Below are 24,865 nucleotides of genomic sequence, written 5' to 3'. Positions count from 1 at the left end.
ACCAATTAACTTTAAAAACAAGTCAGACCATTTAAAGTTTGCCAGAAATACTGGAGGAATAAAAACATCCTCTCTAATAATATATTATTCAGTGCCTTGGGACATTTTCTTACATTAAAGGTGTGATATAATATATAATAACAAAATGTGTTTATCTCATGCATAAGCTGATGACACACAGCTGTACCTCTCCATCACTTCTCTTGACCCATCCACAGCCTCTATCAGACTATTCCAATGCTCTCCTGGTCAACCTCCCACCTTGCACCCTCCGGAAGCATGAGCTCACACGAAACTCTACTGCCTGTAGAATGCCATTCACCCATCAGCTATGTGCTCACTAACCTAAATTGACTCCCAGTCCAGCAATTTAATTTCAAAATTCTCATCCTCAACTCTTCCGCACTCCACCCGAGATCTCTGAACTCCTCTGATTCTTGCCTCTTGTGCAACCCCAATTTTAATCTCTCCAACATTGGTCATTGTGCATTCAGTTGCTAAGGCACTGAAACTCCAGACTTACCAAACGTTTGCATGTCTCTATCTCTTTCGTCCTTTAAGATGGTTCTTTAAACCTTAAACCGATTCTGACTACGACTTCACCTGTTCTAATTTCTCCTTACGTAGCTCAGTTTCAAAGCTGGTTTGATAATAACTCTGGTGAAGCAGCTTGAGATGACCTTCCTTCCATCATAAAGTCAGAAGTGGGAAGTGCTGATGATTGCACAAAGTTCAGCATCATTCGCAACTCCTGAGATACTGAAGCAGTCCATGTCCAAATGTAGCAAAATCTGGACAATATCTAGGCTTGGGCTGACAAGTGGCAAGTATCATTCGTGCCACACAAGTGCCAGGCAATGACAATCTCCAAGAGAGAAGCTAACCATCGCCCCTTGATGTACAATGGCATTACCATCACTGAATGCCCCACAATCAACATCGTGGGTGGGGGGGGGGGTTTACCATTGACCAGAAACTGAACTGGACTGGCCACATAAATACTGTGGCTACAAGGGCAGGTCAGAGGCTAGGGGTTGTGCGATGATAACTTACCTCCTGACTCCCCAAAGGCTGTCCACAATCTACAAGGCACAAGTCAGGAATCTGATGGGATACTCCCCACTTGCCTGGATGAGTGCAGCTCCCACAATACTCAAAAGGCTTGACACTATCCAGGACAAAGCAGTCCGCTTGATTGGCACCACATCCACAAACATTCACTCTCTCTATCACCAACGCACAGTAGCAGCAGTGTGTACCATCTACAAGATGCACTGCAGGAATTCACCAAGTCTCCTTCGACAGCACCTTCCAAACCCATGACAACTAGAAGGACAAGGGCATCAGATAGATGGGAACACCATCACCTGGAAGTTCCCCTCCAAGTCACTCACTATCCTGACTTGTAAATATATCGTCTTTCCTTCACAGTTGCTTGGTCAAAATCCTGGAACTCCTTTCCGAACAGCACTGTGGATGCACCAACACCACATGGACTGCAGTGATTCAAGAAAGCAGCTCACCACCACCTTCCCAAGGGCAACTAGGGATGGGCAATAAAGGTTGGCCCAGCCAGCGAAGCCCACATCCCATGAATGAATTAAAAAATGTTTTATGACATTAAAGGTGCGATATAAATTCAAGTTATTAGTGCCAATTCAACAACAGCAACGTTGAAGTATGAATGTTGCAACGTATTATGAAGATGATCAATTTCACTTGCTGCTGGAATCAAGTCAACATGATTGACAGTTGCATGATGTGTTTGGATTGTATTTAAATCTGTCACCAGTTAGCAATATAAATTAAAACTGTTCCCATTAAAACCCAACATCTGTGGTCATAAAATACTATTTTTTTAGCTGACAAGCCTAATGAATTACCTATAGCCTGTTGTTACTGAATTATTAGGCTGGAATTGTCCACTCCTGCTAGCGGTGGGCATGTTTGGCAGCGTGATCAGACAATATGGCAAGAAGGCCAAAAATTGGTTTTACACAGTCAGGAAAGCAGTTTGCAATCGTCTGCTCCACCAGTGAACCGCATTTCCCGCTGCTGCACGCCAGAAGCCCAATTTAAATCTTTAGCATTTCATAATAACCCCTGTTTGCTGGAATCACCCCCCACACTGCATCATCTGGGCACATTGGCATGACGACGTGTTTCGCAATCGTACATAAGTGACGCAGACCTGGCGAGCTGCAGGACTTCGAAGTTTGTTTGTCTACCTGCTTCGGGCAGCACTCATGGTCATCAACGGCAGGCTTTGCAGCCAGCACCACATCACTTTTAGTGGGGACTCACAGGCAGGTCTCTACCTACCAGGCCAGCCATAAGGCGGGGGTGATTTTTCAATGGGCGAGAGCTGTACTGAAGAAGGGGGCTATCCCAGGGTGTGTGTGGGAGCACATGTTGATCTGTACAAGTGGCCTCAAGATGGTGAGGGCTAAGGACACAGTCTCCAGAGGAGATGAGGCCAGATGGAAATGTGAGGGCATGTGTGACAGAATGAGTGATGATATCTCTTGAGCTGGCAGTGAATGAGGTGCCAGTGAATGCGCAATGTCCTTGTGAGTTTAGACTGACAAGATGATTACCTTATCCTGGCAGCACGGATGAGATCATTCATTCTCTTTCTGCACTGAATGGCCAACCTCTTCTGTGCAGCGTTGGCACTGACCACCACTACCACCACCTCCCAAGCCAGGGTGGTGAGATTGCTTGACCTCCTGTGGCCAGAGTGAGGGTGCAGTACATTACGGCAGGCCTTCAGTGATGGATCACTGAACTCTTCTTGGTTTTCAGGGCCATGTTTTCACTGGAACTGTCCTGGACTCCCAGCATTAAGAACTGTGTGTGCAGCTGCAATTTAGATATGGCACCTGAAGTGAGGAAATGGTGAGGTAAAGGTGTGGCGGTTGCCCGCCAGCAAGATGGCGCGTTTCCTGTGGTTGCATAATTAATGAGGTGGAAAGTGGACAATACAGCATGAAAATCTGCCAATGCCGGTAGGTAAAACGTCTTTTTTCCAATGCCCACTACCACACTTAGTGCAATTCTGGGACGATTCTGCCCTTTGTATTTGAATACAAGTGCAAAATGCAGATTTGGCTAAGACTGAAGTCTCTTTGAAAATGATTGTCCATCAGTTATTAACCTCAGAAGCACACCCATATTGCTGCACTGCTTGTTCTTTTCTTCATTATCTATTCTTATGGGCACCAGTGAGGTTGTCAATCTGTACTGCACTATGGATATTTTTGAACTATGAGTGGATGTCCACCTACAGTGAAAAGAGCAGGAGGGGAAAGGGTGGGGAGGGAGTGGAAAGAGAGATAGCACATGCAAGGGAGAGAATATGACTGAGCAAACAAAATGTCGATGGAAGGCAAATCCAAACATAGAATGAAAGTGAATTAAGCCACTGCTTCATCTATTCTCTCTCTTAACAAGTTAACTTCTAGAAACTTCTATTATCTACATAATGAAGGGAGACGGTCAAACCTTGCCCCTGCCACACACTGCATGGGTAATAAAAAGTCAGAAAATCAAAAGTCTCTCAATTCCAATTACAGCTGATTGTGGTGTTGAATTTTGAATGTGTTGCCTCTCCTCACCTGTCAGCCTCTGCAAAATAACTTTCCTTATGTTTTATTTCTGCCAGCAAGATAATCTGCTCTGGTAATTTAAAGTTTTCCCATTGTGCTAATTAGCAAAATGAGTGCTTTACATTTATTATCTAAGCACAGCAGGTTATTTAAAAAGGTAGGATCTCTATTGATTTAAAAATTGTCACCTCTGCTAAGATCAGTGCTGTGGAGAGCGCTGACAAAAATCACTGGAGGTGCTCCCCTTATTGTTTACATCTGTAGTTGGAGTAAGAAAAAGGAAAAAGGGATGATTGTTTTTCATCAGATCTCAGGTTTGGTGCGAGTCTGGCACCTAAGATCATGGATGAGCTTCCGTTGGCAATTCAGTTGCTCCAGCATATGTACATTTGAATATGGGAACAGAAAACTAAAGTGAGTGGTGAAAATGAAAATATTGGCAGCTCTGACTTCTGGTGAATAATGAGAATGTGAATAATTAAGGTTCTACTGTACATAATGCAAAAGGAAAACCTTAAATTATTTACTAAATTGTGATGAAAATTTCAAATAATTAATCTTTTGAAGGATAAATGTTGTTTTAGATTCTGGTTTTTGGGCACATTTGCATTCTAAAGCAAAATTTTGGTCAAATACCAGTTAGAATGAGGTGTACGGAACATGAAGTAGCATTACTTAAACATAGCACATCCTCAGTGTGTGGAAACACCTGTAATTTACTCTGAAAAAGCATGAACATTCATTGGCACAGTTGCAGCACATGAAAGTGTGGCAGAACTTGAAAGGTAAGACCAGTGGCAATAAAACAACCCAGAATATCAACATGGAATTATTAACAATGGAAAAGAATTACTGGATGTTTGTTCTAACAAGACTCAGTTGCATTGTTTGTCATTTGGCCTGGTTTTGCAGAACTATAGAAAAACCTAAATGTCATAATGGAAACTTCCATTGGTCAAATTGAAGAAAATTTGGCCCCATATTAAGAGAACACTTGGGATGACTTGCAAAACAAGAAATTGTTCATTACCCCAGTAAAGTTATTCAAAATGAACCAATGCCTGAATGTCTTGATGTATGGTATGATGTTTGGTTGCAAATCAATAGCACGATCAGACTACCATCTGGTCCTAACATAGACGAATCCCCTAAAAACTGAAATTCATGCAGTGTTTAAATTTTTGCAAGATTATAGCAAAAATACGTTTTTAATCAGCTCATGTTTCAGCTCAGGAAATTGTAGACTTAGTTGGATATTAAGTTAACACTTCTTGAAAAAGGAAGCCAAGGGAAAAAACAACATTTAAGTATGAATGTTCAGGTGATATCGGAAAAAGTTCAGGGGACAGATTTGAGCAAGATTGTTTTCTTCCATTAGTTGATACAGCTGTAACCAGCCTGAGTAAACAATTTTCTCAGCTATAATTCTTCTACAGTTTGTTTACAGCATCAAAGAAATGGGGATGGCCATAAACGTGAAAACCTTAAGTGAAAGTTGCAAACACTTGAATCTAAAAATTGGTGACATCTCACTGCTAGGGATGTTCAACTATAATTTGTTGAATCTACAGTTCTTTTTCATTATGCCTGTAACTGTGGCATCAAGTATATCACAAACATTTGTGTTCAACAATGTCATAAGAAAGTCTGAACATCTGACTGAGATGTGCATTGAGCATGATGTTTAGTGCAAGTTGAACTTTAAAATAACTGACAATTTTGCAAGTAAGAAGCATCAATTTCTAAGGACCTGGGGTGAATGTTATGTTCCAATTGCTAAAAAAAATACTAAATTTCTTTGCATTTTGCTCTTTTTTTATGTGGAAGCCCTTTTCCAAACAAATTAGTAAATTAAGTCATCTAAAGTGCAGGTAGAAGGGTGGAGGGTCCTTAGTCTCTGCTCGAGGCCCCCACGAGTCCAATGCCATGTAGATGCAAAATATTGTTGTGATTTTTATGAGTTTAGGAGGGAATTTAAAATATGGAAGGAAGATTGCAACAAGATTACAAGTATTAACCTCCAAGCTGTACTGACAAGACCAATATTTCTAATCAAAGACTCAGTAGACATGCTGCTCTGTGAAATAACTAAAAACTTACAATTATTAAGAAATAAGCTAAAACAGGCCTGTGGATGTCACTAAAAAAAAGTCTCATGATGAAGAAACTAAAATTCAAGAGTGCTGTGAACTTTAAGGTGGGAAAAAATGCCTTCATGTAAGCACCTTTTCAAGCTCTTTATAAAAATATTTCAAGGCCAAGAGGCAAAAATAGAAACAGCACTATCTTATTTAAGCTGTATAAATATAAGCGATGCAGACAACAGAGCAAGAACATTGAAAGTTGTAACACACAGGCACTGTATATAGGAGCATAGCAGGGAAGTCACATGGTTTTAGCTGGAAAAATCAGAGAGGTAAGCGCTTCTTTATTTTCCTCTTTTGCATGTTGCCTTTATCCATGGTAAGCAGAGAACAACTAAACAAATGATTTTAAATAAAACAAATTTCATAGTTCGACAGCTTCAAAAAAATGCTCAACACTCAAAAGTATTATATATATTGCAAATATCAATAGTTTTGCCTTTATAAATGTTAAAATATTAGAATCAGGTTTCCTACTTTCAACATTTACACTGAAAAATAGCCAAAATGATGACCTCCCTAAAAGACATGAGTACCTACCATCAAGGAATGTACTCTGCAAGAAAAGAGAAGTTATATTTTGAACACAAATGAAGAAATAATAATTCATAACAGTCTTAACAAGTAGCCCCTACATATAGATTTTCAAGCTAACAATGAAATGTTAAAATGCATTGCACAAACTACATGCTGGTGAGTAGTAGTTAGTCATGTTGGCAAACAACAGATATACAAAATCAGATTTCCTGCAAAATAACAAACCTTCTGAAAGGAACAATTGTTGTTACTGTTGCGATTCCTTCTGGTTCCACGAAATTCATGCTCAGTGTTCTATAAGATGGTTGACAACAGATAATAGAAGAATTTCAGCTACATAAAACTTTCATAATTAAGCCGAATATAGCTATCTACAGCTATAGATATAAACAGATTAATGCCTATTCAATGTATTGGCTCAGTATTGATAAAGGCACCATGAAAATCAACCTTAATTTTGAGTGGAGAAGCACATCCCAATTAGGTTTGAAATGAATTTGCGGCTGTATGTGTGCTGTAAGTTCACAGAAAATGGCACCTGATAGGACAGAGCTGTATTGCTAGAATGGACAGCACCTGAAAGGGGCGAGGGCCAACATTCTAGCAAAAACCATAAATAGGACTGTAAAAGGTCCTTAAACTAGAAAAAGAGAGAGATCATGTAGAACTAATAGTAACACAAAGGTAAGAAAAAGGGACGAGAATGAAGGTTAAAGTACAAAAGAGAGTTATAGGTAAATATTCAAGAAACAGGAATTACTCCAGGAAGTAATAATAGAATAATGCTCAAAAATAAAGCAATAGTAATGAAAAATAACAGCATATTAAATTGTCTGCATACCAATGTACAGAACAACACAACAGGACAATTGGAGAAAGTTGCGCTTAAATTGGTTAGCCACCCCACCCCCCCCACCCAAAAAATAGGCACAGGGATCCCAATGCACAATTAACCTGTATCCGTTTGTGCTGCTTGCCCGTGTTAATAATTTCAGCATGCAGCCAGCGCTTTCTACACTGTTTATTGGCTGCATGTATCAGCAGGGTCCCAATATTGGTACTGCCTTGCACTAATTAAAGCTAGTCTGCACCTCCTAATGGGGAAACGCATTGTGTTTGCATCAGATGCTGGGGTTCATTCTACAAGGAAATGTGACCTGGAAAAGAGTGAAGAATGACTTCCAGGTTTTCAAACACTGGACTGAAGATCTTGGCGGAAGAAGTGGAAAGGAGGGTAGCGTATCCTCAAGAGGGTAAGAAACTCTCCAGCCACATCAATGGAAGGCAGCAGAAACAAACAGCCACAAAGGTCAATGCCAGGGATATAGCCCAAAGGACATGGGTGCAGACCTAGAAGTAGTTTCATGATCTCACATGATTGATCAATAGTGAATGCATTTTTAAATGTCATACCTGAACAACCACTCACTCGTCTCAGCCGCTGCTCAATTAACTCCATTTCTATCACTCATCTACCAACAATCTCTATTATTCAGACCTCAACCCTCATATGCTTTACCTCACTCACTTTGAACTGTTGCAAGTTGCGCACACGCATCTCAGGTTGCACACATTAGCAGCAATTCAACCATGACAGTCACATCACCCACAAAGACTGCACAACATTCACTGACACACTTCTCTTTTTTCCTTGCAGAAGGGGGCGCACAACTGGAGACAGCAGTAACAGGCCAATGGAGGAGAGATGCGGCAGCATGTTCCGTCCCCCATGAAGGGAACACTTGGCCATTATAGGGCAGGACATTGCTGAGGCCATGGCCACTGACAAGGCTAAATCCACTGAAGACAATGGTATCCTCTACTTAATCGCCCTCCTCATGTTTCACTTCTCCCTTACTGTTCAAGCTCTTCTGATTTACAAGCTACAGATGGTATACACTCCTTATTTTCTCCACTACCCTCACCACAGTCCCTGTACCTTTTTCATTTCAGATACTTAAAAATGCCGAGGCAATGAGGGAAGAACAGGATGACAGTGAAGTTAAATGCATACAATCACTCAATTTTACATCAACCACCTGTTCAGGTATTGCTCAGTTTGAATTTTGCCAGGACCACTTGGCTCCTGGCCTCATTACAGCCTTGGACAAAAGAGCTGAATTCCAGAGATGAGGTGAGAGTTACTGTCCTTGATATCACGGGAGCATTTGACAGAGTGTGGCATCTAAGAGCCCCAACAAAACTGAAGTCAGTGGGAATAGGGGGGAAACTCTCCACTGGTTGGAGTCATAAATAGAACATGGTTGTGGTTGTCAATCCTCAGAGTCCCAGGACATTGCTGCAGGAGTTCCTCAGGGTAGTATCCTAGGCTTAACCAGCTCATTTATCAATGACCTTCCCTCCATCATCAGGTCAGGAATGGGGATGTTTGCTATGATTGCACAGTGTTTAATACCATTCACAACTCCTAAGGTACCAATAACATCCATGCCCATATGCAGCAACATTCATGCTTGGGCTGAGAAACGGCAAGTAACAATGGTACCACACGAATGCCAGGCAGAACCATCTCCAGAAAAAGAGAATCTAACTGTCTCCCCATGACAATCAACAGCATTATTATTGATGAATCTCCGACCATGCACATCCTGGGGGTTACCACTGACCAGAAACTGAACTGCACTAACCATATAAACACTCTGCTTTCAAGAGCATATCAGGTGGGAATTCTGCAGCAAGTAACTCACCTCCTGACTCCCCAAAAGCTCTCCACCATCTGCAAGGCACAAGTTAGGAATGTGATGGAATATTCTCCAATTGCCTGGATGAGAGCAGCACCAACGTCACTCATGAAATTCAGCACCATCCTGGACAAAGCATCCTGCTTGATTGGCACCCCATCTACCACCTTAAACATTCACTCTGTTCACCACTGGCGCACAGTGGCAGCAGTACCATATACAAGATGCACTACAGCAACATACCAAGTCTCCTTCAACGACACCTTCCAAACATGTGACCTCTACCAACTGGAGGGAACGCCACAGCCTGCGAGCACCCCCATAAGCCATGCACCATCCTGACTTGCAACTATGTTGCTGTTCCTTCACTATTACTGGGTCAAAAACCTCACTGGAACTCACTTCCCAAACCACATGAACATCAATTCAAGAAAGCGCCCGACCATAATCTTCTCAATGGCAATGAGGGATGGGGCAACAAATGCTGTCGCAACCCAAAACGTCAACTCTGTTACTCTCGCCACAGATTCTACCAGACCTGTTGAGTATTTGCAGAATTTTTGGATTTTATTTCAGATTTCCAGCATCTACAGCATTTTGCTTATAGAAAAAAAATTGGAAATGCAATGTGTATTTAGTACTGGCTTTTATATTTGCAAGGCGTGATGGTTAGTGACAGGGAAAGGAAGTTAAAAAGAGAAGTGCGATAGTTAGTAAATGGGACATTGAGGTTTAGGTTATTGGTATCACATGTGAATCAAGCCTGGGCAGAATTTTTTTTTATATAGCTCCCACCCCCTCCTTCATTCATTTCCTGCCTGATAGCTGGTGACAAGGGTTGTTTCCTCATGATGGCCAGAGTGAGCATCATCCCACATACCACAACAAATCTCGAGACCTGCTGAGCTGAGTACAGTAAGGCTCCCCCACAGTGGTGTATCAGTGGAATCATTGCTTCAGGACACTAATAACCTACTCCATCAGATTTTGTGCGGCGGCAGCATGACTCACATTGTATGCCTACGTTTGCGTGGATTGAGGACCATAATCATGTGCAACTTCCCTAGCAGATATCCCTCGTTGCCCAGTAGCCAAACTCTGATTAGCCACAGTGGTTGAAAAACAAGTGACAGTGGACTGCTGTAGAATGAGGACAACGTGACTACCACCAGGATACTTGGCATTGACCTGCATGAAGACAGACTTGAAATGAGATATACGCAAAGCAACATGTGTGCAGTCAATAGCACTGTGCACCACTGGAAGCCTGCATTCCTTGCAAATCCTCATTCTTGCTCTGCCTGCTTCTCTCCTACAGGAGAGAATTATCTCCCTCTTCATAAAGAGACTCAGTGAACTCCCCTATGCAGCAGTTCATCGTAAACTGCAAGATATTGCTAATTTCTCCAGCAGCCTGGAAGGATCCAGACACACAAAAATTCAAACCACCGTCACCTTGACAGCCACTGACAATGCAATCCTTGCACTGTTCTGAGGTTGGAGTTGTGGCTCCAGCAGTTGCCAAATTTCAGTGGCAACCGCTTCAGTGAAGTAGAGGCATCTTTAAACATTAGTTGTTGCTGAAATTCAGGTAGGAGGCTCCCTCAATGCATGCTTCAGAAATGGCATCCTGCAGACAGTTCTTCTCCCCCTCTTCCTCCACCCTCTTCTAGCATCTTCTCCTGCTCTGTGTGACCTCTGCTTATTTTCCCAGTCATACTGAATGCTGGAAGGAAGGCCAACTAGTTCACCCATGTGGGAGCAATTAATTATACAGAAGCCTTGAACTCAGGAGAAAAGTACGTCAGTACCTGCAACGCCACTTCCTATAAACTAATGAAACTTTTAACGACTTAAAGCATCCAAAATGTGTAAATTGCAGTAATAGCAAGAAAAAAACAAACCAACAATTAATCTGTTAAGTGCTTGATGATTCCTTTAAAAATAGTGCCTCCAGGAAGGTCTCCATGCTACTTAATATCGTGTTCAGCTACATAAGATTGAGAGATGGCATACTCTGGCAGCAAATCAGCTGTTGATTGACATCATGATCTGCCTGCTCTGCAAGATGCTGGTGGTCATTAAAGCAATTAGCATGTGCGTACCTGTCAATATAGGTCCATGTATTTCACATTAATAGCATTCCTGTGCACTGTGGATGCCAATTTGGAACGTCCAAAAAGCAGGTGCGACCAAGTCCAATATTTAGAAGTGAGGAAACAAATATAATAGAACTAAATGTTAACATTGTTACAGGCGGTACAGGATTGGCAGTTAAATTTAGTATAATGCACTTATAACACAAAAGAAAACAAGGAGGGGGTGAAAAACCTGTATAATCATAAATAGCAACAGCAATAGTAAGAAAGAACATAAATTCATAAACAGAAACAGGATCTGTTTGAGGGAAAGGATTGGTCAAACTATCAGGGGTATCCTACAGACCACCAAATAGTGGAAAGGTAAAAGGAGGGAGCAACATGTAAGCAAATCTATGAACTGAGCAAAAGAATAAAGAATCATAAGGAAAATTCAACTGTTCCCAAATAAACAAGCAGGTGAGGAAAAGAGCAGAAGGGTATTAAGATTTTACAATGTTTACGAGACACCTTTCTGCCCAAAGGAGAAAGCACTCTAGACTTAGTAACTTATATGAATTGGATCAAATTGAGTGTGGGAGAACATAATGAGTAGTGATCATAAATAATAGATTTTGAAAGATATGTTACAAATGTTACATTTGTTCAAAAAATGGTGAAAGATAAGCGCAACAACTATTAGAAACAATAATTTGGGGCAAAATTAATAGCCACTTGGGCAAATGTGAGTTATTTAAGGAAAGCCAGCATGGATTTATGGGCAAATAGTGTTCAACTAACCTACTTGAGTTTTTTTTTAACTCTAATAGAGAGAGTTGATGAGGGTGAAGCTGTTGTTGTGATGTACATGGACTTCCAAAAGACATTTGCTAAAGTGCCACACAACAGACTTGTGAGCAAAGCTATAATTCATGGACTAAAAGGAACAGTAGCAACATGGTTATGAAATTGTTTGAGTGACAGGAGACAGAGTAGTGGCTGATGGATGTTTTTTGGACTAGATGAAGGTTTATAGCAGAGTTCCTTAGGGGTCAGTGTTAGGACCATTGGTCTTCCTGATGTTATATTAATAACCTAGACCTTGGTGTACTGGGCACAATTTCAAAATCTGCATATGAATGAGACTTGGAAGCATTGTGAACAGTGAGGAGGATACTTCAAAAGGACATAGACAGATTGATGGAATGGGCAGGCAAATGTCAGATGAAATTTAATGCAGAGAAGTGTGAAGGGATTCATTTTGGTAGCAAGAACATGGAGAGACAATGTAAAATAATGGTACAATTTTAAAGAGTACAGGAGCAGAAGGACCTGGGCATATATATGCTTACATCTTTGAAGGTGGCAAGACAGGTTCAGAGCATGATTAATAAAGCATTGCAGCATCCTAGGCATTATTAATAGGGGCATAGAGTACAAAAGCAAGGAGGTTATGTTGAACTTGCACAGAATACTGGTTCTGCCTCTACTGGAGTATTGTGCCCAGTTTTGAGTGTCACACTTTAGCAATGATGTGAAGGCATTAGAGTGAGTGCAGAAAAGGTTCATGAATATTATTCCAGGGATAAGGAATAAAAATAGAAAGTGCTGGAAAATCTCAGCAGGTCTGGTAGCATCTGTGGAGAGAGAAACAGAGTTAACATTTTGAGTCCAATATGACTCTGTTTCGGAACCCATATCATACTCGCATAAGTAATAAAAAGAGAATTGAAGATTGGAATAGGGCTGCCAAGGAATCTGCAAAATAAACATAGCAGATGGTACTAAAATGGTGGAATACTGAAAACTCTACCTTAGTTTTCAGTGAAGAAGCTATGAAAGAGGATATAACAAAAGGGAAAATTCTAGAGTCCTTTATAAAAGATTTAATAGCTGAGCACGTGGAAAACAGTGGCAGAATCAGCATGGATTTATGAAAGGGAAACCATGCTTGACAAATTACTGGAATTTTTCGAGGATGTAACTAGTAGAGTTGATGAGGGGGACCCAGTGGATGTAGTTTATTTGGACTTTCAGAAGGCCTTCAACAAAGTCCCGCATAAGAGATTGGCGTATAAATTTAAAGTGCATGGGACTGGGGGTAGTGTGTTGAGATGGATAGAAAACTGGTTGGCAGCAGGAAACAAAGAGTAGGAATAAATGGGTCTTTTTCCGAATGGCAGGCAGTGACTAGTGGGGTACCGCAGGGATCGATGCTGGGACCCCAGTTATTCGCAACATATATTAATGATTTAGATGAGGGAGTTAAATGTAATATCTCCAAATTTGCAGATGACACAAAGCTGGGTGGGAGGTTGAGCTGTGAGGAGGATGCAGAGATGCTTCAGTGTGATTCGGACAAGCTGTGTGAGTGGGCACATGCATGGCAGATGCAGTATAATGTGGATAAATGTGAGGTTATCCAATTTGGTAACAAAAACAGGAAGGCAGATTATTATCTGAAAGGCTATAAATTGAGAAAGGGGAATGTGCAACGCGACCTCGGTGTCCTTGTACATCAGTCACTGAAGGTAAGCATGCAGGTGCAGCAGGTGGTAAAGAAGGCAAATAGTATGTTGGCCTTCATAGCGAGAGGATTCGAGTACAGGAACAGGGATGTCTTGCTGCAATTGTACAGGGCCTTGGTGAGACCACACCTGGAATATTGTGTGTAGTTTTGGTCTCCCTATCTGAGTAAGGATGTACTTGCTATAGAGCAAGTGCAGCAAAGGTTTACCCGACTGATTCCTGGGTTGGCAGGACTGGCATATGAGGAGAGATTGAGTGGATTAGGATTATATTCGCTGGAGTTCAGAAGAATGAGGGGGGATCTCATAGAAACCTATAAAATTCTAACAGGACACGACAGGGTACATGCAGGAAGGATGTTCCTGATGGTGGGCGAGTTCAGAACCAGAAGTCACAGTCTGAGGATGTGGAGTAGACCATTTAGGACTGAGATGAGGAGAAATTTCTTCACCCAGAGAGTGGTGAGCCTGTGGAATTCGTTACCACAGAAAGTAGTTTAGACCAAAACATTATATGCTTTCAAGAAGGTGTTAGATATAGCTCTTGGGGAGAAAGGGATCAAAGGGTATGGGGAGAAAGTGGGAGCAGGCTGTTGAGTTGGATGATCAGCCATGGTCATAATGAATGGCAGAGCAGGCTCAAAGGGCTGAATGGCCTACTGCTGCTCCTAGTTTCTATGTTTCTAAAACAAACAAGGGGTATTATAACAGCTGAGACAGAAGGATGTGAGATACTCCAGCCATATAGGAGGATAAAACCTACATTCAAATAGATTATGCCTGCAGATAGGGAGAAGGCACTTACTTCCATATATAAAAATTCAATAGAAAAGGAACAGTGCCAGAGGGCCGGTGGACAGCAATTGTAATTCCTGTATTCAAAAGGTGGACTAATAGTATTCCAGGAAACTATATACTAATTAATCTAACATTAATGATAGGAACAATATTGGATATTGGCTAGGAGATGAGATAATAAAACATTTAGATGGGGAAAATCTAATAATCACCCCAGTGCTCGCTGATCCAACCTGACTCCTGGTTAAACAAAGCCCCATGGTTTTGTCCCTCCATATCTCTATAACCTCCGCCAGCTACACAACCGTCTGAGATATCTATGCCCCTACAATTCTGACCTTTTAAGCATCCCCGATTTTAATTGTTCCACCATTGGTAACTGTGTCTTCAGCTGCCAAAGCCCTAAGCTCTATAATTTCACCCCTTACCCCCCACCACAAACATCTCTACATCTTTCTTCTTTTAAGATACTCAATACTACTACTTCTTCAGCCAAACTTTTGGTCATCATCCCTAATATCTCCTTATGTGGCTCCATGTCAAGTTTTGTTTGATAACGCTCCTTTAAAGCATCTTAGGATGTCTTCCGACATTAAACAGTAATTTGCATTGAAATCACACATTTTGTAAAAGAAACAACATAAGCTGTTAATAATAACTGCAAACAGAACCATGGATGACCAGAGATATTCAGGATACAATAAGAAAGAAAAGAGGCTTTCAGCAGGTACAAGGGGAGCAAATCAACAGATGCATTAGCGCAGGGTGGAGCTTAAAAAAACAATTAGGAGAGCAAAGAGGGGATATGAGAAAGCTCTGGCTGGTAAAAGTAGGGAAAATTCCAAGATATTCTATAAGTATATCAATGGGAAGAGGATAACCAGGGAAAGAGTAGGGACCAAGGGGGCAATCTATGGGTGGAGCCAGAGGACATCGGTAGAGTGCTGAATGAACACTTCACATCCGTCTTCACCCAACAGAATGAGGGTGAAGGTATGGAACTCAGGGGGAAGAGACTGTGAGGTTCTTAAGCAAATTGATATAGGGAGTGACAAAGTATTGGAGGTGTTGGCAGACTTAAAAGTGGACAAATCTCCAAGTCCGGATGATTTGTGTCCCAGACTGCTGGGGGAGGCAAGGGAGGAGACCTGACCCAAATTTTTAATTTCTCTCTGGCCACGGGGGAGGTGCCAGAGGACTGGAGAACAGTTAATTTGGTTTTGCTATGTAAGAAAGGTTGTAGAGATAAGCCAGGGAACCACAGGCCAGTGAGTCTCATGTCAGTGGTAGGGAAACTATTGGAGAAAATTCTGAAGCAGAGAATCTATCTCCACTTGGAGAGGCAAGGTTTGATCAGGGATAGTCAGCACGGCCTAACAAATTTGATTGAATTTTTTGAGGAGATGACCAGTTGTGTACATGAGGGTAGTGCAGTTGATGTTTATATGGATTTCAGCAAAGCCTTTGACAAGGTCCCACATGGGAGACTTATCAAGGAGGCAAATGCACATGGTAATTTGATAAGGTGGATTCAAAATTGGCTTAGTTGTACGAGACAGAGGGTGATGACAGAAAGCTGCTTTAGTGACTGGAAGCCAGTGTCCAGTGGTGTACCACAGGGATCTGTGCTGGGTCCCCTGTTATTCGTCATTTATATAAACGACATAGATGACTTTGTGGGGGGTAGGATTAGTAAGTTTGCGGATGACACAAAGATTGGCTGGGTGGTTACCAGTGAGGTTGAGTGTCTTGGGCTCCACAAAGATATAGATGGGATGATCAAATGGGCAGATAAGTGGCAGATGGAATTTAACCCTGAAAAGTGTGAGGTAATAAACTTTGGAAGGAGTAATTTGACAAGGAAGTATTCAATGAACGGCATGGCACTAGGAAGTTCTGAGGAATAAAGGGATCTTGGCGTGTGTGTCCATAGACCTCTGAAGGCGGAGGGGCATGTTAGTGAGGTGGTGAAAAAGTAATATGGAACACTTGCCTTTATCAATCGAGGCATAGATTACAAAAGTAGGGAGGTCATGTTGGAGTTGTATAGAACCTTAGTGAGGCCACAGCTGGAGTACTGTGTGCAGTTCTGGTCGCCACATTATAGGAAGAGTGTGATTGCACTGCAGGGGGTGCAGAGGAGATTCACCAGAATGTTGCCTGGGATGAAACATTTAAGTTATGAAGAGAGGTTGGATAGACTTGGGTTGTTTTCGTTGGAGTAGAGAAGACTGAGGGGCGACCTGATCGAGGTGTACAAGATGATGAGGGGCATGGACAGGGTGGATAAGGAGCAGCTTTCCCCTTAGTTGAAGGGTCAGTCACGAAGGGACACAAGTTCAAGATGAGGGGCAGGAGGTTTAGGGGAGATGTGAGGAAAAACTTTTTCCAGAGGGTGGTGACAGTCTGGAATGCACTGCCTGGGATGGTGGTGGAGGCGGGTTGCCTCACATCCTTTAAAAAGTACCTGGGTGAGCACTTGGCATGTCATAACATTCAAGGCTATGGGCCAAGTGCTGGTAAATGGGACTAGGTAGGACTAGGTAGGTAGTTCAGGTGCTTGTCACGTGTCGGTGCAGACTCGATGGGCCGAAGGGCCTCTTCTGCACTGTGAGATTCTGTGATTCTGGAAACTCATAAGGTACAATTATATTCTAAAACATGAAAAGCCTAGACTCAATATAACTATGAGGAAATATGTATCAAGTCATTTGTTTAATTGGTCTAACTTGATTAATTCCCTTTAATAAAACTGGTACATACAAGAACAAAGATGCTTTTTTTTGTATGTTTTTGAGCATGATGATCTTCATTTAAACAACAAAAAGAGGTTCCCCTAGAGCAGTAGAGTAATTATGGCACAGGAGGAGGCATTCCACCCAATGAGTCCAGAGCAGCTATCTGTATCTATTCCTGTAGCCTTCAAATTTATTTCCCTTCAATACCCATGCAGTTTCCTTTTGAAATCATTCATCATCTCTGCTTCCATCACTCTCGTGGGCAGCAAGTTCCAAGTCTTTACCATTCACAGCATAAAAACATTCTTCCTCTCATTCTCCCTGCATCTCTTGTTCAAAATCTGTGTCCCTTACACCTTGAACAATCAACTAACGGGAACAGTTTTTCTTAGTTTACCTTATCCAAACCTGTCATAACCTTGTACACCTCTAACAAATCTTCCCTCAATTTCCTTTACTTCAAGAACAACTGCAGCTTCTCCAATCTAACCTTAGTTAAAATTCCTCATCCCTGGAACAACTGCAGTAAATCTCCTCTGTGCCCCTTCAAGGACCCTCACATCTTTCCTAAAGTGTGGTAACCAGAACTGGATGCAATACACATAGTTGGGGCCTAACCAGGGACTTTATAAAGGTTCAGCATAACTTCCTGCTTTTGCATTAAATATCTCTATGAAGCCCAAGATCCATATGCTTTCCTATCTACTCTCTCAAAACGTCCCGCTGCCTTCAAAGATCTATGCACATGAACCTCCAGGTCCCTCTGTCCCTGCACACTCTTTAGAACTGTGCCATTAAGTCAATATTGCCTCTCTCTATCCCTTCCAGCAAAATGCATCACTTCAGACTTCTCGTATTAAATCCCATCTGCCACATTTCTGCCCATTTTGATAGCATACGTCCTATTGAAGTCAATTGGTATCATCCTCTATCAGCCACACCTCCAAGGTATCAGTGTCAAATTTTGAAATTTTATTCTGTATTCTAATTTCCAAATCACTTACATATATATACACATCAAAAAAGCATTGGTGCGACATTGAGGAACACCACTGGCTACCATCCGCCCAAATGAAAAACAACCATTTACCATGATTTGCTGTTTTCTGTCCTTAAGACAATCTTTTATCGAAGCTAACACTGCCCCTCATATTCCACGACCCTTAATTTTGTTAACCAGCTTTTTATGTGGCATGTTGTCAAATGCTTTCTGAAAACCCATATAGACAACATCCCTTGAATTCCATTCATCAACCTTTTCTATTACTTCACCAAAAAATTAATTTAGATTGGCCAAACACAATCTGCCTTTTACATATCTGTGCTGGCTCTCCTTAATTAACTCAAACCACTCCACATGCCTGTTGACTTTTTCTTTGATTATTGTCTCTAAAACCTTAGCCACCACTGATGTCAAACTGATCAGCCTGTAGTTATTAGGAATGTCTTTACACCCTTTCTTGAATTTGGATGTCTCCATGTTTCTAGCACCTCCCTCGTAGTTACAGAAAATTGGGAAATTATGGCAAGCCTTCTGCCCTCTCCACCCACACTTTCTTTTAGCAACTTGGGATGTAAGCAATCTGGACCAGGTGACATATCCAGTAGGTCCTGCCTATCAATCTTCACCTTATCCATTACTTTTACCATCTCCATTTCTTGCAATATTTTGTCAGCATCCTCTTCCTTAGTAAACACCAATACAAAGTACTCATTAAATATTCTAGCCTTCCTCCTAAGCCTCTAAGCATATATCATCCTCTTTGTCGTTAATAGACCCCACCTCGCCTCTTACTATCACTTACTATTTACATGCTGGTAGAAAAGGGTCCCCTTTTATGTTAACTGCCATTCTATTCTCTTATTCTCTCTTTACTCATCTTATTTTCCTCTTCACTTCCCCTCTCAACTTATTATATTTGGCCTGGTTCTCGATTGAAGAATTCACCTATGAATCATGCAACCTTTTCTTCGTTTCATCATATTTTCTATTTCCCTCATAATCTACCTATCATCTTTGTTGGAATGTACCTAGCCTACACCTGAAACATTGGCCTGAATTTCCCCCCATGGCGTGCACGCATGATGGGCAAGCCCGGAAGCAGAGAAGATATCCCCTTCCGCCCGCAATCGGCTCCCGACCCCAATTTCACACTGGATGGCCAATTAACAGCCAGCGTGAAACACGAGCGGAGGCTGGCTCAGCATTGAGGGCAGGGATGGCAGCCAGGCAGGCGCTGATTCCAACGTAGTTGGGGGGGTTGGGGGAAGGGGGTTTAGAAAGTGCTCAGTGATCTCCTTGAAGGCTGACAGGTGGTGGCCAGGGGCCTCAGGGAGCTGACTGAAGTTGCAGCGACTCCTTCCACACACTAGGAATGGCCTCAGGACCTACTGCCCATGCCAGACAGGAAGGCAATGTCTGTGGGCTATCTGTCTTCGTTTCTCACATGAATGCCTATGGGTTCTTCTGGAGGCAGTGACTGCCTGGCTGGATGTTTTAAAACCGCCGGATGGAAAGAAGAGGCCAGCTCATCAGACAAACAGGGCATGGATTCAGGTGGCTGACCAGGTTAGCCGGCATTATGTGGTTTGCCGCATTTGGGTTCAGTCTCACAAAAGGTTCAATGACCTTCTGCGCTCTGCCAGGGTGAGCACTGAGTTCCTATGGAAATGTGTATAGATGTCTAAGTGTGTGGCAGGACTTACTGGTGCACACGAGTGTACAATGCAGAGTGCCAAATGGCATGTAACTCTGTGTCATGAAGGGCTGGAAAATGTTGCCTTGGATATGTGTACGGGTGAGTTATGCCAATTTGATGGGCATCTGAACCTGTGTCTCATGCAGTAGGCAGGTTGGAATGAAAAGGCACGTAGAGGGGGCAAACAATGAATGCACTTATGTCCTTGCAGGAGAAGAGGAGCCATAATGCGCAGGAGCGCGGACGAATGGGTGGGGTGTCCAACCTTCTGATCCTGACGGACACAAAGGAGCAAGCCCTTGAGTCGGCATGGCAGTGTGGAGCCAGGTCCGCAGGTTGTGGAGAGGCAGGGATTTTGGAGGAAGGTAAGAGTCTAGCGGACAGGTAACAGACTGTTGGAGGGGTTAATACATGGAGGACAGAGGGATTTAGAAAGTGCTGTTTAAAGCAATAGTACCCGTTGCTTGCCCATTCATTATGCCTCACTGAGGCACTTGTCCATTGTGGGAAACAACCAGAGTGCACGCACTGTGGTTTTATCGTGATGTTTGCTATTGACATTTCCTCTTCCTCCCTCAGATGTGCCATCCTTACGACACCACAGAGACTCTGAGGACCCTCCTTTGACCCCCAAGGAGGAGCCACAGATGCACCCGCGTCACAACCTCTCTCTGCACCACGCATCAGCACACACACAAGCGCATCGATGGGCATTACCGTGTCGGAACAGATGGTAGTGCACAGTGGTGAGGGCACATCACATTCACCTGAGGAGCTAGCAGAGGCAGAGTGTGAACAGGGCACCAGCAGTTGATGCTGTCCGAGGTAGATGATGAGCTTCTGGATTTGTCCATCAGGCGGCAGATGTTGGATGTCCAGTGGGATGCACAGGAAGATCTGGCAGAGATCCCTGCTGGTCTGCATGTTATGGTCGGTCTTGGAGGAGTCCGTGTGGAGCACAAAAACAGCAATGACAGACAGCTCCAAACGCACAGCCTCCGCCACAGAGGCAGTGGTGACTCTCACGGAGAGTGGCCCATGAGCCGAGCATAAAAGTGCACGGACCACTCAAAATTGGAGATAATTGCCTTTTAAATTGACTGAACTGGCCCTTTAATTGTCAGCGGGTATAGTTCCAATCTGCGCGCGTGACTGCTGACAGAAATATCGCGAGGCGGCATGATGACATCAGGACTTCCCCCGGCGTCATCACACGTCATTTAACGCTTCGTCTGGACCGCTGTGCACTCGCTCAACAGACATAAAATCCTGATCACTGTCCCGTTAAAGATCACCTATTATTCTGTTAGCGTTTTTTCTATCAGTTTTTTGCTCTATTTTATCCTGATTAGGCCCCTTCTCATCCAATTGAAGTTAGCTCTCTTCCAATTTAGAAGTTCTACTTTAGATAGCTCGTTGCTCTTCTCCACTACTAATTTAAAGTGGAGGATATGATGATCACCCCTACCCAAGTGTTCCCCAACAGGCACATGGTCTACTTGGTCCGCTCATTCCCCAGCAATAGATCCCAGCAATGCCTCCTTCCTAGTTGGATGAGACCATACTGGTCAAGGGAGTTTTCCTGAACACATTTCAGAAATTCCTCCCTCTTCTTTCCCTTTACTCTAACATCATTCAAATCCATGTGTGGATATAAAAAAAAAAGCCCCCAATTATTACCACCTGTATAGTGCTTGCACATCACTGCGATTTCCTTGCAGACTTTGCTCCTCCATCTGTTGCTCACTTAGAATATCCCCAGTAGTGGGATCATATCCTTCTTGCTTCTCAATTCTAACCAAATTGATTCCGTCTTTCCCCCTTCAAGGGCATCCTCTCTTTCAAAACTACAATGTCTTCCCTTATCAGTACTGCGAACCTATCTTTTCCGAACATTTTATATCCTTAAATATTAAATATCTAGTTCTCACCATTTTTAATCCGCATTTCCATTATTGCTACTATATCATATTCACACACAGCTGTTTGCATTTGTAGCTCACGAACCTTGTCCACCATACTTTTTGCATTTATGTACATGCATTCTAAACCTGCCTTTATATTCCTTGAAGTTTCTTTGACCGCTCCTATCAAATATGACACTACTTTTTTTTTCTGTTTTAAGGAGTGATAGGCAGCTTTCAGTTTATATATATGATTTCTTTGGTGGTGTAAAGGCTATAACCATCTGCACCCCATAGCTATGTTAGCAGATTGGTGAAAGATGGTGCCAGAAAACTGCTTGGGGATATATTCCACCATATTCTCATCTACTGGCCACTCCAATTTTCCACTCCCTATATCCAACATGCTTCCAATTATTTGTTCTTCTGAATGCTGGCTGTGACGGATACCTGTTAGGTCCAAATGATCAGTGTTCTATTGATAGAGAGAGTGCCCAGAATATTTATTTTGCACCAGGGCCTGTGTAAGCATTCACACTTGTCAGAAAGGCAGCCTCAAATTAATTTCTTTTTAAGTGAAATTGTCATGTCAAAACTCACTATTCAGTAGCAGCCTTAAATTGATGCTAGGGAGCACAGCTCCAAATTGCCAAAGCCAGAAAGTTAGCTGTTTAGCAGTCCCACTTCTCCAATTATGGAGGTGTTCCCCCTGCCCCCCAACTAAACAAAGGAGGGCTGAAGATTCTGGCCTATGCATATAAAGCATCCATCAGTGTGTCTATAGTGGCTTGAGTCCAATTCCATTGTCAACAATTTATAAACCTGTTGAGAGAGAGATCGGTCTATGGAGATTTTCTGGTAGTTAAATTCAAACCTTCACTCTTTCAAGTAAAAAAAAAAATCAGCATCCACTCCCAGAAACTCTGCAGTCTGTTTTTTGTGCAGGGGAGAAGGAATCTTTTAAGAATCAATGCAATTTGTAATAAATATTTTGTTTTGTTATAATGTAAAATTTATCAAAAAGTAAACTGCTAAACCTACACAAAACACCATTTCATCCCCAGTTGTTCAATTCTGGTGCTAAAACCACTGTCCACATTTCTCAACTGCATTGTTCAATTTCAAATTTCTATCACGTAAGGTACCTTTACGTTATTCACAGAGACTCAAAAAAAAATGCTACATTTATGAATACCTGTATCCAATATAATTTTGACCTGTTGTGTCTGTCCAACTATTTACTAACATTGCCGAAGTTTTAGGTTGCTAACCCATTTTCCTACTGACCCAGTAAGCTGCAAATTAAAAATATACACTATTAAGCAAAAAGCAACTCAAATTCTATAATTAAATGAATGGAACTGACTAGTATATACTAAGGCAAAAGCGGCACTTCACCAATGACTAATGTGCTTAAAGGAATATCAGTGTGGATTAGTTATATAAATAATCTAAGCACATATTATTCTTGAAGGGAAAACTTGCACCACTTGATAGAAACAGTTAGAAAAACAAGCTATTATGGGACATCAAACTCGTAATAGTGCACATTATACATCAAGCTTTGATTTTTGTCATAAGTAGGAACAATTAGTTTTGCAACTTTAAATTGTGGAAATTAACTGCACAACTTTGCTATGTACATTTCAGTACTTGAATTAGTTTGCATCCAGGACTGCATGTAGATAGAAGAAAATTCTTCAAAATAAAGTTATCCAAGTGAGACAATTCTGGAATTGTATTATGTAAATAACATGCGTTTAGTTTACGAGATGTCAACAGCAGGCTACACAATGTTCAAGACTAAGGATACTACATCCTTAAACCCATGTGTTCATACAAAATCCTTTCAGCTGTTGAACGCCAAACTGACATCCATAGACAGCACATAATGGGGGGGCAGACAGCTTGTGCTGCCACCACCCCTCACTCCCCAGAAACAAAGTCAGCATGGAGCCAACTTGCTCTACACCAGCCTGCCCCACAGCTATAATACACTGTGGGTGGACTAAATCAGCAGCCAGTGGCACTTCTGCTCCTCAGTGGGGAGGAAGTCCCACCCTTAGGAGCTGCCAGAAAATCAGACTGGCCAGCAGCTCCAAGAATGCATTCATGGGTGCTGCTGGAGCTGCAGGCAGGCCCAAAAAGAAGGCCCATGGATCCCAGAGCCAGGATAAGTCCAGGGTACTATCTTAGGGATGCACCCTTTACATGCACAGAGCATCTCCCGAAGATAGTAACCCCTCCCTTCCTGCCCTTTTATAAAACAGCTGCCTAGTCCTGCCCAATTACCCACAACAACCATATTATGGCGTGGGCAACATATTATTGCTAACAAGCCAACTGACCCTTGATAAGTTATCAACTAATAACTTCATAACTAATCAATAAATTATTAGTTACTGTTATGCAAGATAGAACCAGCTTAGGCCAATTCCTGGAATCAGACCAAACCTGTGTAAAAAATAAAACCCCAATTGCCTGTGAGGCAAGTGTATTTGCAACGCTGTTTTCTGCTTGTGTGTGTGCCCAAAAGCAACACACTTGGAAATTCTATTCCCTAGGGAAAGCTAAAATTATCATTTTTATGAAATGAGAAATACAGAATTGTTTCAACTGAATGACACTGTTTGTGCCTTTCACTTTTACCTCATCATCATCTGCATCATACTGAGCATAGTGCTGTTCTAGCAGCTCTCTTTGGTACCGCTCCTGCTCTAGAGTTTGGCTGATCAGCTGAGCAACTTCACTGCTCTGGCCAGGTTTCTCTCGCCCAATCAGGAATCTGCAGAATAAATGGATTTCCATTTATTTTCTAACCATTATTACTTAAGAACAGTGTCAATATTAGAAAACAAAGCAACTGAACTTGTGGAGTGAACTTATTCAAATTGTGCATTCAGTATAAAACCAGTATGTGCTGCTTGGGTTCAATATTAGGAACATAAAATAAATTATCTCCTTATTGATTAAGTCTTGAAAAGAGAGATGTAGAACACTGGCCAAATTCTTTGGGCCCCAGAATAATGAATATTAAAAAAAAATCATTTCTGAATTACCTGCAACTGTATTTAGAATGATCCCTGATACACAGATTTATACATTTTCTTAATTCCACTTACTTAGTAT

The 24,865-nt window shown here is 42.0% G+C and overlaps 1 protein-coding gene across 7 annotated transcripts in view; it reads right to left on the bottom strand.

Annotated features, from left to right (window-relative positions):
• The window catches only part of ppp1r9a (protein phosphatase 1, regulatory subunit 9A), a 354,624-nt gene that overhangs the window by 117,638 nt on the left and 212,121 nt on the right, over positions 1-24,865 (bottom strand). For 6 of the 7 annotated variants that reach the window (XM_041184446.1, XM_041184448.1, XM_041184451.1 and 3 more), the window contains exons 5-6: positions 24,386-24,521; positions 6,515-6,583 (exon numbers count right to left, since the gene is read on the bottom strand). In XM_041184446.1, coding sequence (XP_041040380.1) covers positions 6,515-6,583; positions 24,386-24,521 — 205 coding nt within the window. The remainder of the gene's footprint in view (positions 1-6,514; positions 6,584-24,385; positions 24,522-24,865) is intronic. The other variant, XM_041184449.1, reaches the window with a different exon arrangement.

This window comes from Carcharodon carcharias, chromosome 3 (genome assembly GCF_017639515.1).
Source record: "Carcharodon carcharias isolate sCarCar2 chromosome 3, sCarCar2.pri, whole genome shotgun sequence".
Lineage (NCBI taxonomy): Eukaryota > Metazoa > Chordata > Chondrichthyes > Lamniformes > Lamnidae > Carcharodon > Carcharodon carcharias.
Note: the sequence above shows the minus strand (reverse complement) of the source record. Positions and strands in the feature narration are given on the sequence as shown.